Raw genomic sequence first — 13498 nt, forward strand, 5'->3', positions numbered from 1 at the left:
TGTGAAGAATGGCTGAAGGAGCTGGGGTTGTTGGCGCTGGAGAAAAGGAGGCTCAGGGGAGACCTCATCACTCTCTACAGCTGCCTGAAAGGAAGCTATAGCCAGGCAGGCACTGGCATCTTCTCCCAGGCAACTAGAGACAAACCAAGAGAAAATGGCCTCAAGCTGCACCAGGGGAGGTTTAGGTTGGACATCAGAAGGAATTTCTTCTCAGGAAGGATAATTAGACATTAGAATGGGCTGCTCAGGGAGGAGGTGGAGTCATCATCTCTGGAGGCGTTCAAGAAATGTCTGGACACGGCACTCAGTGCCATGGTCTCATTGACAGGGTAGTGCTCAATCCAAGGCTGGACGTGATGACCTCAAAAGTCTTTTACAATATCATTGGTTCTGTAATCCCATGGAAGATATTAAGATTAAAGGTTCGGAAAATATGAAAGTAAGTAAAATGTGAAAAGATAGAAAAGTGATAAGACTGAGGAAGAAATTTCTTTGACTAAGTACACCAAATTCACCAGACTCACTGCTTTCAGAGAATTTGAGAAAAGAAGAATGAATAGATTTGGGGATTAAAAGGTTCCAAGTGAATGCCAAATTTCACTATTATGAAAACAGCATATCTGGATGAAACTTTTTTCACAGATTACTAATACATTTACTCACAGTCTTGAAGTTATTTATCACTGAAACAACACTGTGAAAAAAGGTTAAATTCCATTTTAAAGTCCATTTTGAGCTTGGAGACATAAAGAACAAACTTATGGTCACACAAATATGTGAGGCAGAGTGCAAGCTCCAGTACAGGTGCCTCACCACAGAGATTTGTAATTTAGTCAAGGACTTATCATTTTTATTGTCAATAGATTCTATTTCTAATTGTGATTCATGTAATATTAGCAAACTCACACAGCAGTTTTGAATTCTTTACCATTAACTCTTGTTCCTAATTAGATGCAGCTACATCGAGTGGCAATTGCCCAAGAGAATTTATGAACTTGAGATGTAATTAAACCTTTTTCATTTCTATTTTGCTCTAATGTATGATACAGAGATCAGTACACAGAAAAAAAATCAGTTAGAGAAAAAAATAAAATGGAAATCTCAACTGCTGAGGCCCAAGGGAAAGAGCTGAAAGGCAGGAGGTACAAATTAATTAATAGAAAGATAAATTTTCACCTGAGGATAAAGCACTGGGGACGCTGCTCCTGGAATAGCATGTGGTAAGCTCTTTCAGCACAGGAAAATATATGGGGGGGAAGTGAGGAACACAGTTTTCCAGAGTTACTTAAATAAAGCTGGGTGACCTGAAAAATTTTAAAAAATTAAAATTATAAATACATTTCAAAACAACTATGTTTCACCCCCTTACTCTTGGGTCTTTTGTAAAGCTTTCTGAGCATTATGAACATTATCTCTCCATGTATAGAAGTGATACCTTTACAATGGCTATGAAGCCATTACAGATAATAGAGCTTTAAACACAAAAGGTCTAATTAAGCTACAAAAAGAAACAAAACTAGAGGACTTAAAAGTACTGATTTGTGTATTAAGTAAAACAAAACCTAGTAAGCTACTTTTTAATACCTTACATTTATAGCTTTTCAGTGTCTTGACTTGAAAATTTACAAAATTAAATATGAACATCCCATGAAAAGTTAAAATTGAAAGCAAAGGAGTAAGTTATAAACAAATTAATTTACTACATGACAGAGCAGAGCAGTCTCCCACAAATACTCTTTGCAATATGGAATAACTTCTGACACACATAGCTGGCAACATATACTATCCCTAAAGCCTGAGTAAATCCAATTATCTGTTATAGAAACCCCTTTTTTTTTTTTTTTTTTTTTTTTTTTTCTTCTGAAAGTATAACCCCTTTCTGTCCCATCCCTGTCTTATTTATTTGGATATTGAACTATTAAATCCTGGGGTATGTACAACACTGTAGCTGAATGAATCCTCCATGATGTATTCTCAGTCAGGCCTTAAGGGCTACTGGACAAAAAAAAAAAAAAAAATTAAATCCACACCAATTTCCAAGAATCATTTCAGAATGTCAAAAAGTGCAAAGGAAAGCCTTCACACAAGTATGCTCAATGCAGAATGCTGCAAGTTTTTGTCCTAATTGGGCACAAATAAATTCTTCAGGAATGTAAAAAAGTAGCATTACCACAGTTCAGGCACTTCCACAGTCACTAAGATACCTTCAAAGTTGTACTTGCATGTTCCTTGTATAATGCTATTATAATGTGTAGTGTAGTTGTACAGTGTGTTTCCATGCAATAAAATTAAAATGCAATAATATTATCATCTAGCAATTGCATTGAATTTCATAAGAAGCAAAGTGCATTGGTGTCCATTAATGTGTGATTCTTTATGTTATCTCAGAGTGAATAATTGCTTATAAAGTATTTATTTTAGTAGTATTCTATTGGAACAGTGTGAGTGGTCAGTGCATAACAACAAAATTGTTTGTTGAGAAGTTATATACAGTATTTTTTAAAAAAAGAAGGAAACATAAAATGTTGCTGTTATTGAAAGACGTATATGATAATATTTTCATTGCTTCATCCTTGTTTTAAAAATAGTATCATGCTCAATACGTTTGCATTCCTTTTCTTTCTGACAGCTAACAAACTACATACCTGAAACAGAAATGCTAACTAATGAGCCACATCATATAGCATGTCAGCATTTAGTGAGGAATTGACATAATCACTTTTTATTACTTTAATACATAGACCATCTAACACTTAGAGACTTTAATACAATATCAGATAAGCTGCTGCACTATAATGGAGCATTTCAAAAACAAAGTGGTTTTACAACCATGGTTTCTTGATCATCTGGGAAATACCTGCATAGTGCACAACAGTGTGCAGATCACAGTGATGAAGTGAAAGTAATTATTATCCAAGGTGACCCAAACAATTATAGGACAAAAAGTGTCTCATGATGAACTTAATTAAATAGATCTATCACAGACAAGTAAAGATGCTGCAAACATTCATGAAGCATTTTAATATGTAAACTCTTTCTCTTTACAATTCTCTCTTAGTGCACAAAATCATGTATCTAATATAAAATACACAGTGACAGAAAAAAATACCATCATCTAAAATCTTGTGATGGGTGTGATGGATGATTTCCATTTCTAGAAGTAAATTCAGACTTGGAATCTGCTGCTCTTATCATGAACATCACAGCTTTCTTTCTCTCAGATTTACTACTGTTACACACAAAGCCACATGATGCAGCAAACAGTCACAAATCACAATTTGCTCACCAAATTTTTGATCCTTTAAATTCTTGTAAGTTAAATAGACATATGTGAACATTCCCTACCAGGGAGGCAGAGCTCTGCCATCTCAGTGCATCAATGAGAAGATAAGAGGGGAGGATAAATTAACAATTATACTAACACTAAAATGTCTGGGTGAAGATGAAGGACAGATCAAAACACTTGAATGTTTTCACAAGACTCAATCCCCCTTTGCCCAAGCGCTGCCTGTGCCTGACCCAGGGCAGTGCTCAGCTCACAGTGGTGTTCCAGATGAGGGCCCTGGTGTGGAGCAGAGACAGACATTTGGATCATTCGTTCACCATCCAAGGTTGTTATTTCCATAAACATCTTTCGGGAAAGGGGAGGGTGAACTCAAACAACCACTGTATGAAGCATGCATCTATTTCTATAAGTTTGACTGTGGCAGAAACAACAAGAAACCACAACCAAGGTGATCAGGAACTATTTTTAAACAACCAAAAGAGCTCCTGCTTATTCAAAGTGTTATCAGGATGGCTGTTTCACCAATAAGATACAGAAAAAATTGTATCTTGGAAAAAATATTAAGGTTTATCTAAAATACTAAAACTAAGATGCTCTCCACATAAAATGGGCATATCTGTTATTAATTTTAGGGGTTTGGCCAGCCAAATGAACTATATGAATTGTAAAAAAATATCCACAAAGTTTTAAAAAGATAGTGCTTACCATGGTAGAATAAATAGGAAGTTCTTTAAATGGGTTAACAAGCAGCAGTATATCACCAATGTAGGTCTGAAAAAAAAAGATATAATTGCTTTATTAAGTAATAAATCAATTTTTTAAGGAGGCTAATGGCTTTCTTCCAAAAAGAACTCTCAGCAAAGCCTCTTAAATCTAGCTAACAACATGCTAAACATAATTAATGAATTCTGAGCTTTTAACTCCACGGTTTGAATTTAAGATCTAAATTTACATTTTGAACAGAATTAATTAGCATTTTTGTAATAAAACTGGATTCTTCATAACTGAAAACTATGCAGAGAAAAATTGCAGCACATACATTATTGGTAGATTACTTGAAAGTTAATTTGTAACTTACCACTTTCTATACTACAAAAATGTCACGGAATCACAGAGGCTGCTGAGTTGGAAGGGAGCCACAAGAATCATTGAATCTAACTCTGGGCATTCCTACCACATGAACAAGTTCCTCAAGTGATTTTTTATGGAATAGATGACATAATTTAGAAATGCTATAGTGGTTATCCAGAGCCAATACATTAAAATATGTTGCTAGGGGGGTAAGATGGAGTAATTGATAACTATATAAGTCTTTGTGCAAGTATAGGAATATATGAGCATGCATCTAGAACTATCCTGACGATATCAGAAAAAATCAACTATATCTAATGCATGTTTGCAAGATTTTACTATTTCATCTTTGGGACTATTGATGGATGAGAGGCTGGACTTGAGCCAGCACTGTGCTCTTGCAACCCAGAAAGCCAATTTTGGCCTGGACTGCTCCACAAGCAGCGTGGGCAGCAGGGTGACAGAGAGGATTCTGCTCTGCTCTGCTCTGGTGAGACTCCACCTGCAGCTCTGCATCCTGCTATGGGGATCCTCAGCACAGGAAAGACATGGAGCTGTGAGGACAAGATGAGGGCCACGAAGATGATCAGAGGCCTGGAGCACCTCTGCTCTTAAGATAGGCTGAGAAAATTGAGATTGTTTAGCCTGCAGAAGGCTCCAGACAGAACTTAGAGCAATCTTCCAATACCTAAGGGAGCCTACAAGAAAGATAGGGAGGGACTCCATCAGGGATTGTAGTGATAGAATGAGGAGGAATGGTGTTAAGCTGAAAGGGAAAATATTTAGATTAGCTACTAGGAAAAAATCTTTATTGTTACAGTGCTGAAGCACTAGAAGAGGTTGCCAGAAAAGGATGCCCCATGCCTGGAAGGACAGGTTGGATGGGGCCCCAAGCTCAATATCTTCTACAGGAAGATGTCTCTGGCCATGGCAGGAGGGTTGGAACCAGATGATCTTAAGGGTCCTTTCCAACTCAAACCATTCTACAATTCTATGCACTTAAGTGTGAGATTGTAGATTACCCTGGGTACCCTTGCTACTATACTTTTCACTTCACATAAATAACTGCTGCTATACTACACTGTTAGAATGCAAAAATTGCCAGACTTCTGTCTCTGAAGATGTCAGACAGCAAAGCATCATGTGAACAGTTCCAGTCGTGTTGTCTCTTTCAAGATGAAGCACTTGGATTGGGGGAGGTGGAAAATTTTGGCTTTCATAGTAAATGTACTGGTTTTCTTCTAAAATGCATCAATTTATTTCCTTTCTCTCACCCACCCTGACTTCACTGTTGGGTGTTCTGGTGGAATGAAACCTCACAGAGCTTCAGAAAAACATGAAGCAGGGAGCGTTTAGTGCTATTGAGGACTTTGGCTTGGATTTGGAGCCAAAGAACTTTTCCAACTGAGTCAAGAGGAAAGCATCTTCTGCACTGATTCTGACACTCAACCAAAGCACAGTGGCTTCTGTTGAGCAGAATAAGAGTGATCGTTGCCTACAAATCCTATTAAGCTAAGAGAATTCCAGAGTACAAAACCCTTTCAGGAGAAATCTTCAGTATCTTAAAATCAAATACTTTCTCTGTGGATCTTCATGAATTCAGTTAAAAGTATCTTGTATCTTTGGAAGCGAGATAAAGAAAAGTAAATACTCATATAATGAGTATTTTTTAGTATTTGATGCATTATTCCAAACCTCAGAATTTTTTTACCATTGCATGCCATAAAACCTAAAACTGAAGTTCCCATAATTTCAAAAGGATTCACAGCAACATAACAGTTCTTCATATTGTTTTATTCTAAATAGTGTAATCAACATACAAATTTAAAAATAATATGCATGTTTCATATTTACATTCCATTCAGCTGTTCAATAAGTTAGTTATAATTATAGGTAAGATATGGACAAGGATACAAAAATTTCTTTTGGTATCTAGATGATTGACATTACAATATAATTACTTCTCTGATGCTGGAAGAAATGAATAATTAAATCTCCCGTGCTGAATTCTAAGCGCTTAAATCTAAATTTCTTTTACATTTCCAGCAATCATGCTGTATTAAATTAACATAGCATTGAAAATGGAAGGCTCTTTTGGTAGTTTGAAAAGGAATCATGGTGGTGAACCCCCGCCCCAACCACACTGTGATCTGAGTGACCTTATAACTCTCATTCGTGCCAAGTGTGTTCATCAATGTTTACCAACTTACTTCCTCCATGCAATAAACACACATAAATTGTATTCAAACCTGTCTGAAGTGATATTCCATTTTTTATTTCTCCATTTCCTACACGAACTTGAGGAATGGCAGGGTTTACACACACACACATTCCCTCATCCATTTAAAACTAGTCATTAGTTCAGGGCAGGTTACTGTCCAGTAGTTATGACACTAATCCTATTTTTCCTATTCTCTCTTAGGTCTTTTCTGAATGCTTAGGTAGGTGAATAGCAACTCACATAAATCTGATTGTTATTGAAACGTTTCTGAATCTCGTAAAGTAGGCTGCTGTCTGTTAGCTCACTCAGAGAAGCCAGGTCATCATTTGGAGCTGGAGGCATTAGCTTGATCTGGAAAACACAAATCAGAGAAATAAAGTAACTTCACAATTAATCCCTCTGTACCATAATATTCTACTTACAGTATAAACCACGACCTCTAGAATTTATGGGAAGAAAATGCATTAAGAAACTAGAAAGTTGACACTCTCCAATTAATGCACATCATCAATCTCAATCAAGAGAAGAATATAAAAATTAATATCAATGTTATGGTATATAACTGCATGAGTCTGATGGGTTCTTAAGATCAGACCATACCATACCATACGTTTGCAATCCTTAAACCCATAAAGATTCTCGGATCAAATGCAATTTTCCTGTTCTTTTATTAAGTGTTTATAGCAGAGGAAATCAAGAAATTAGTTAGCAAACTTGTAAAGTATTTCTTGCAGTATTTAGCAAAGCTCTAAGACCACTCTTTAACATACGGGATTTGAAATTGTACTGGAATTTTTCTTCCAGAAGAGAAGTAAATTAGTAAGAACTTGGAAATGTGTTGTTATGGAAACCAGAAGACAACCAAAAGAGTCCCTTTAGCCAAAATTGGTGAGTGAAATTGTTTAACACTTTTGAGATCAGGGTGTATAATAGAAACCTTGCAAGGGTAAGTAAAAACGTAATGAAACAAAAAAGATCCAAAGGACTGAGATAGGAGACAGAAGAAGAAAGAATCTGTGATAATGGAAATTTGCTTAAAGACAAAACAAACACTGACACATTAAGCAGTGTGCTTATAAAAATGATCTGCACTTAAAATGTAGTTTGATTCATTTTTTATATCAGAAAAATACCCAGAAACAGAAAATTCTTACATGAACGGCAATAAAATAAAGTAGTTTGTTCAGAGTTTATTATAATAAGTCAGGGTCTGTTTTGAGAATGGACAATCAAGATGAAACTTCTTTTTTCTATTGTTCTGCTTAAAATGAGGAGAAAGGCAGACACTGTCCATTTGTGGTGAACACCTCAGTGTCATGGTAGCAGCTGGCCTGTAGCCAGCCAGATAAATTTGACCATATTGGACCCCCAAACTTGACCTAGAGGGAAAACAAATCCTTGGGTAAGGAGAGGTTGGATTCAAATCTACACAGGGGACCCCCAGCCAATCCCATTTGATCCTAACTGCAGACATATCACTGGCAGGAGAGCTGCGCAGTGCTGAAACCTGACCAACGGGCTGTCCAAGCCTGGGGAATTTGAAGTCCCTATGAAAGGAGGTTCCAAACACTAAACCAGGCTGTTTGTCAGTGACCCTCGGTGATTTCTGTTGCTTCTGTCTCCAACCAATGGCCCTATGTAAGACCTCAGCACCTTCAGCTCTTGTCAGTGACAGGAGATCAGGGGCAGAAGCAGACTGGGAGGTACTGGAGGGAACATGGAGCATGCTTCTGTCATGGGGAAGAGCCCAAAGACTATGGATACTTGTGTTTAGTACTGGGGATCTAACACAGAAATTCTAAGCTGCAACTCAGTTGTCATGGGTGCAAGGTGGAGTTCAGAAAATCTGATACTCCGATTTCACTACCTGTGCCTTACAGGTGTATGTCTACCTATTGGAGAGCTTTGTTTCTCACCCCACTGAAGTGAATGAAGATTTCTCTGTCACACAGATGGCATTTCTTGCTCTTTTTGTTTTTAATCATGGCAGCTGGATATACAGCTGACTAGAAAACAAGAATTCCACTTGGCAAAACAAAAAATATAGTTACATTTTGGCATTTGTCTTTGATGATGTACATTGGAATAGAAAAAAAAAAAAATTCCAAGAACATTTTTAAGTGTCTTGTAGAGAGACAGCAGAGAGACAAGTCTGTGGCCTCCTTTCCTTAATAGTGTGCTCACCAGGCATTCAGGAACAAAACAGGCATCAGCCTTCACTGCACTCCCTTGTGTGCTATCAAAACTCAGAACATCTGTGCCATAGAATGAGCTTCTTTTAATCTATCTCTGAGAAGATTAAACCTCTGCTATGTATTTGTAAATAAAAGGAAGGTTTGGATAAAAGTACTCCCCTGAGTTTCTCCATATTTTCTGAACTTTTTAGCACATCTTCTTATACATTCCTGGTTCCTTATCAGCTAGCATTCATGCAGATAAAACCTGGATATCATTCAGGTCACAAGACAATTATCATTTTCTATAGGTCATCTGGGCATGGCCCCATCTCTGGAGGGAGAAAAATTTTGTCTTACAGATGTTTATGGACTCATCCCACACAGCCCTAGGCCACCAAACAGGGAATGTATTGCATTTATTTCATTATCTAGGCATGGCCAAAATTGCTCATTCTGTAGGTATGGTTAGAAATGTGAAGTGCTCAGTAAAACTCCAAGAAAGAAAACCAAAATCTTTTCAACTCTTTTTTTCTGCAAAGTTTAGGATTTGATGTTTCAGCATTTTCTACCTGATACATTGCATCAAATTTCATAGTTCAACAAGCAAATAATCACATTGAGATAAGAAGCCCTGAGTCCCTTCAACTCACAACTGATTTAACTTAACAGTAAATGTTAGGTACATTAGTAATATTTTATTTTTGGGCACATTAAACTTCCATTCTTATCTACTTTTCTGAGGATACAGATTTGTTTTTTAGCTCAGTGCATCTCACTCGCTATCATTTTAATTGCATGATGTACCTGTTATGGGACTTTAAAGAAAAATAGTCATACATACAGCATAAGTTCCAATATAAATATGACTCTGGGAGTGATTAGTTTTAGATTTTTGCAATGCCTACAATGAAGATTTCTATGTATTCTATTAAATTACATAGACTTAACATTCAGAATCTGCTCATATAATAGTCTTAAGTTATATATAGTTTTATAGTTATATTTTATTTAGTTATATTTTTTACATACTAGTGTCACTAAAACATATGTACATCCCAGGTCTTGTGATATTATGTTATGCACAGCTGAGCCTTGTCTGTGTCATAACTAATACTGAAAGAATCAAAAAGGCATCAGGGGATACTCTATAATACAGTTCATGTGGTTAACAATACATAAACAAGAACCAGTTTTATTTTTTTAAAAACACTCAAGAGAAAGAAAATATTTAATTTATATTTATTTGCAGGATGGAGCATGTAATTCAATTGCAAGCCATTAATTTGAATCTACTACCAAACAATATCCTTCCCAGATGAGAGGAAGAGAAATTGAGACTATGATAAAATTCTGAAAATTATTCATACTTCTTTTTTTGTTTGCCAGGACAGATCTTGACATTACTGATGATCAAAGAACACCTTTTACCTAGGAAAAAAGTAAAAGCTAATGCAAGCCAAGAGAGGTCCAAAATGCTTTATTGAAGTAGTCACTTCATCCTCATCTCCTATACTTCAAGCAATAAAAATCTTCATGGGAAATATTTTCTCAAGGCTATTTTTCAAAATTTTTTGCAATTAAAACCCCCTGAAGCTATATATAAATTTGAACAGTTATTTCTTTCCAAACCAAAAAAGTTACAGGCTTTTTCTATTAAAAATACATATCTGAAATGTGCTAGGATGAAATTTTTCTTTTTGATCCCCCAATAAATGCCTAATCTGCATGCCATACTGCCTAAGAATGTGTGGTATTTCTGACATAAAGCATACAAAATATCATCCTGATATATTTCAATAATATATGAACATGAAATCCAAGTAATGATTCCACATAACCTATTGAAAAATTAAACAGAACATCATTACTTGGAGTGTAGTTTGAGTGCAACTGGTAAGAGTAAAAGACAACTCATTAGAAACTTATTTGAATTAGGATACCCAAAAGGCAGGAACAGCAGGAAGGGGTTTTCAAAGATTTCCTTTGGTATCAGCACTAAATAAAAACTTTACTTCTCAAGTTGTGAAATTAAAATAATAATATTAATATTAATAATAAGTGTTAAATGAATAAATTTCATCTTTGAAAACTAAGGTCAAAATATTAAGGCAAATGCAGAAATGAGATATATATATATACCTAGAGTTCATAATGCATGGCAAAAAGTAGAGAACACAATCCCTGTACTCCCAGGATCAGAATTACATCAAAAGAAAAAATATTGTATCATTTAATTTGACAAAATCTAGGGACTCTTTACTTTCCTAAAATTTAACTAAAAAAGTGATTAGTTTACTCTCTTTCTTTCTTCTTGAGCCAAACTTCATTAAGCCCTTGCCAACTGAGAAGTTGTATAAATTCTTTTGTAATGCAATCAGTCATTTAAAAACCAATGAAAATAGCACAATTTCTAACCTATCCCTGTTAATGATAATTTCTCAAACAGGACTCTTCCTATCCTTCCATGCTAGGGAGCATCACTCCAGAATCAGCAGCTACAGATATTTTCTAGTTTTCCCTGTTTCTGAAAAAACAGGATACACACAGCTAGCCTGTCTGGAGCAGAATTTCAGATCGTTTCCTGCAGATATTTCTCAAATAAAAGAGCTAAAAGAGATTCACCTTCAAGTCTGTTCTCTTGTCTTTGAATGGTAACTATTGTGAGAAGTTTCACTGTAGTATGGTGAAACAACAGGGGTGCTTTTGAAAATCTGCCCTGGGACCCTGAGGAGACTCAAAATCATGGTGGAGAATGAAATTCTCCAGCGTAAAGAGTTCTGTTTGCTCATTTTTACCTGGAAGATTAGTTGTCCTTATCCTGATGAGTTTCTGTATATGTTTTAGTGCACAAACTATAAAGTAAAAGTTTAGCTTAGAGATAATGAAAGCCTGAATAATTTTGGCCAGGCTTACATCAAAAGAGAATCAGGCAGAAAGAAGTATCTGTGGTTTTGTACATGCTTTTGTTGAACATCTAGAAACAAGCAATAGTCTTGGCAAGACTGTAAGCTAAATACTCCCCTCTCTTTTCCTACAATTATGGGAGGATTCCTCCTTAAAAGGGTTGCAAGCATCCACTTTTTTGACCAGCAGTGCTTGTCCCTTGGAATGACAGTGTTCATCAAACCACATCAGTCAGCAACATCAGAAACTGCCTGACATGAAAACAAGATGCAAGCCATGTGCAGAACATGTTGTGGCGTCCCCTGATGAGATAGGGAACCGAGTGCTCCACAGGATTCCAAAGCTGAAGTTCTTTCACAGATTGACTCATATCATTTACATATGGATGCACTGATTGATCTCGTATGATCAAGCCCTTCCTCTGAAACATACCCAAATAAAAAGCAACAGAGCATGCATTCTTCTGCCAAGATAAAGACACAGCTTTTTTGAACCATACACGGCTCAAATAAAACCAATGTCGTGCTCCTTTGTTATGCTTCAAATTCACAGTAAATTATTTTTAATGGAAATACTCCCCTGCCCCACCCCCTTGATTCTAAAGTAGCTTTTCCTTAAATGGCTAAGTATTTCTGGAATAGGTGTTTCCCAAGTGCATGTAACAGAAAACAAACCATCTTGTATCACAAAAAAAAAAAAAAAAAATCCAAACAAAGTAAATACCAAACCAACCCAAGCACAAACAAAAACCTAAAAAAAATTTAAGTCCTAAACATTCAAACCTGGGACGTGCTAGATTTGTAAGCAGTAGATAATTTTCTCCTTTGGCATCTCATCCTATATACTGAATGAGATTGTCCTCCTGTGGAGAAAACTCTAAAGTGTATCCAAATAATCAGTTCTCATAATCTAATGCATGATCACAAGAGAGTTAACACTGCAGCTGAAAATCTGGCAATTCTTAGCTTTGAATTACAGTCACTTCGCAACTTGATATTCCTTAGATATTCTTTTTGTCTTTTCATTCTCCCAGGTTGTGTTTCTTTTATATTTTGAAGTTTGAGACAAACACACAGTCTATGCAGAACCAACAGTTGTCCCTCTCCTGTTTGTGACCCAGGAACAGAGTTTGAGGGGCTCTGAGCCCTCCCCACAGCCCCTGACCTGCCACCAGGAGCTGGCAGGGAGCAGCTGTTCAATTTGCAGAGGAAACTCCTCAGGGAGTGATCAAGGTGACAAGGCTTGTGCAGTGCAAATGATATTGCTGTATGGTGAGGGAAAAAATACTATTGTCTTCAGCTTCATTACGTTTACAATTTCCATACCTAAGCACTAATGAAAATTTCAAGATGCTGCATGCTGTTACCTGCTCAAGTTTGGTTGTGGTGTTCACAGTGATAGTTTCAGATGCACTGTCTTGAGACTGCTGCTTACATAAGCCTTTAGCTGCATCTTTGAACATGGTATCTTTCTCCAGCAAACTGTCTTGCTTGGCAATGGGTAAAGCCAGGGGATTGCTACAAAGAGAATCAATAAAGCAATTAGACTCCTACTGAAGATGACAAACAATCAAATGTGGGTGGCACAAGCACAGAACTAAGATACAACTCAGGGCTGAAACACAAGCTCCTGGTCCAAGTACTAAAAAGAAATTAGTGAGAAATAAACTGTTCACATGGGCTGGTCAGTTCCCAAAGACACAGAGCAACATACTTTGATTTAAAATTCACCTTTATGCATGCCTTTTCTGTAGCAGAATTTAGCAAGCCCAAGAGAATATGCACAAGTCTGCTTTTGACATCACTAGGCTAGCAAATCAATAGCCAATTTTGCAACTGA

General features: G+C 36.5%; 1 protein-coding gene across 1 annotated transcript in view; it reads right to left on the reverse strand.

Annotated features, from left to right (window-relative positions):
• MYO16 (myosin XVI) overlaps nucleotides 1-13498 on the reverse strand; it is a 267582-nt gene that overhangs the window by 160507 nt on the left and 93577 nt on the right. Inside the window, exons 9-12 of the mRNA XM_066313833.1 lie at nucleotides 13026-13176; nucleotides 6819-6929; nucleotides 3992-4057; nucleotides 1177-1304 (exon numbers count right to left, since the gene is read on the reverse strand). Of these exons, the coding sequence (XP_066169930.1) occupies nucleotides 1177-1304; nucleotides 3992-4057; nucleotides 6819-6929; nucleotides 13026-13176 (456 nt within the window). The remainder of the gene's footprint in view (nucleotides 1-1176; nucleotides 1305-3991; nucleotides 4058-6818; nucleotides 6930-13025; nucleotides 13177-13498) is intronic.

This window comes from Sylvia atricapilla, chromosome 2, assembly GCF_009819655.1.
Source record: "Sylvia atricapilla isolate bSylAtr1 chromosome 2, bSylAtr1.pri, whole genome shotgun sequence".
Lineage (NCBI taxonomy): Eukaryota > Metazoa > Chordata > Aves > Passeriformes > Sylviidae > Sylvia > Sylvia atricapilla.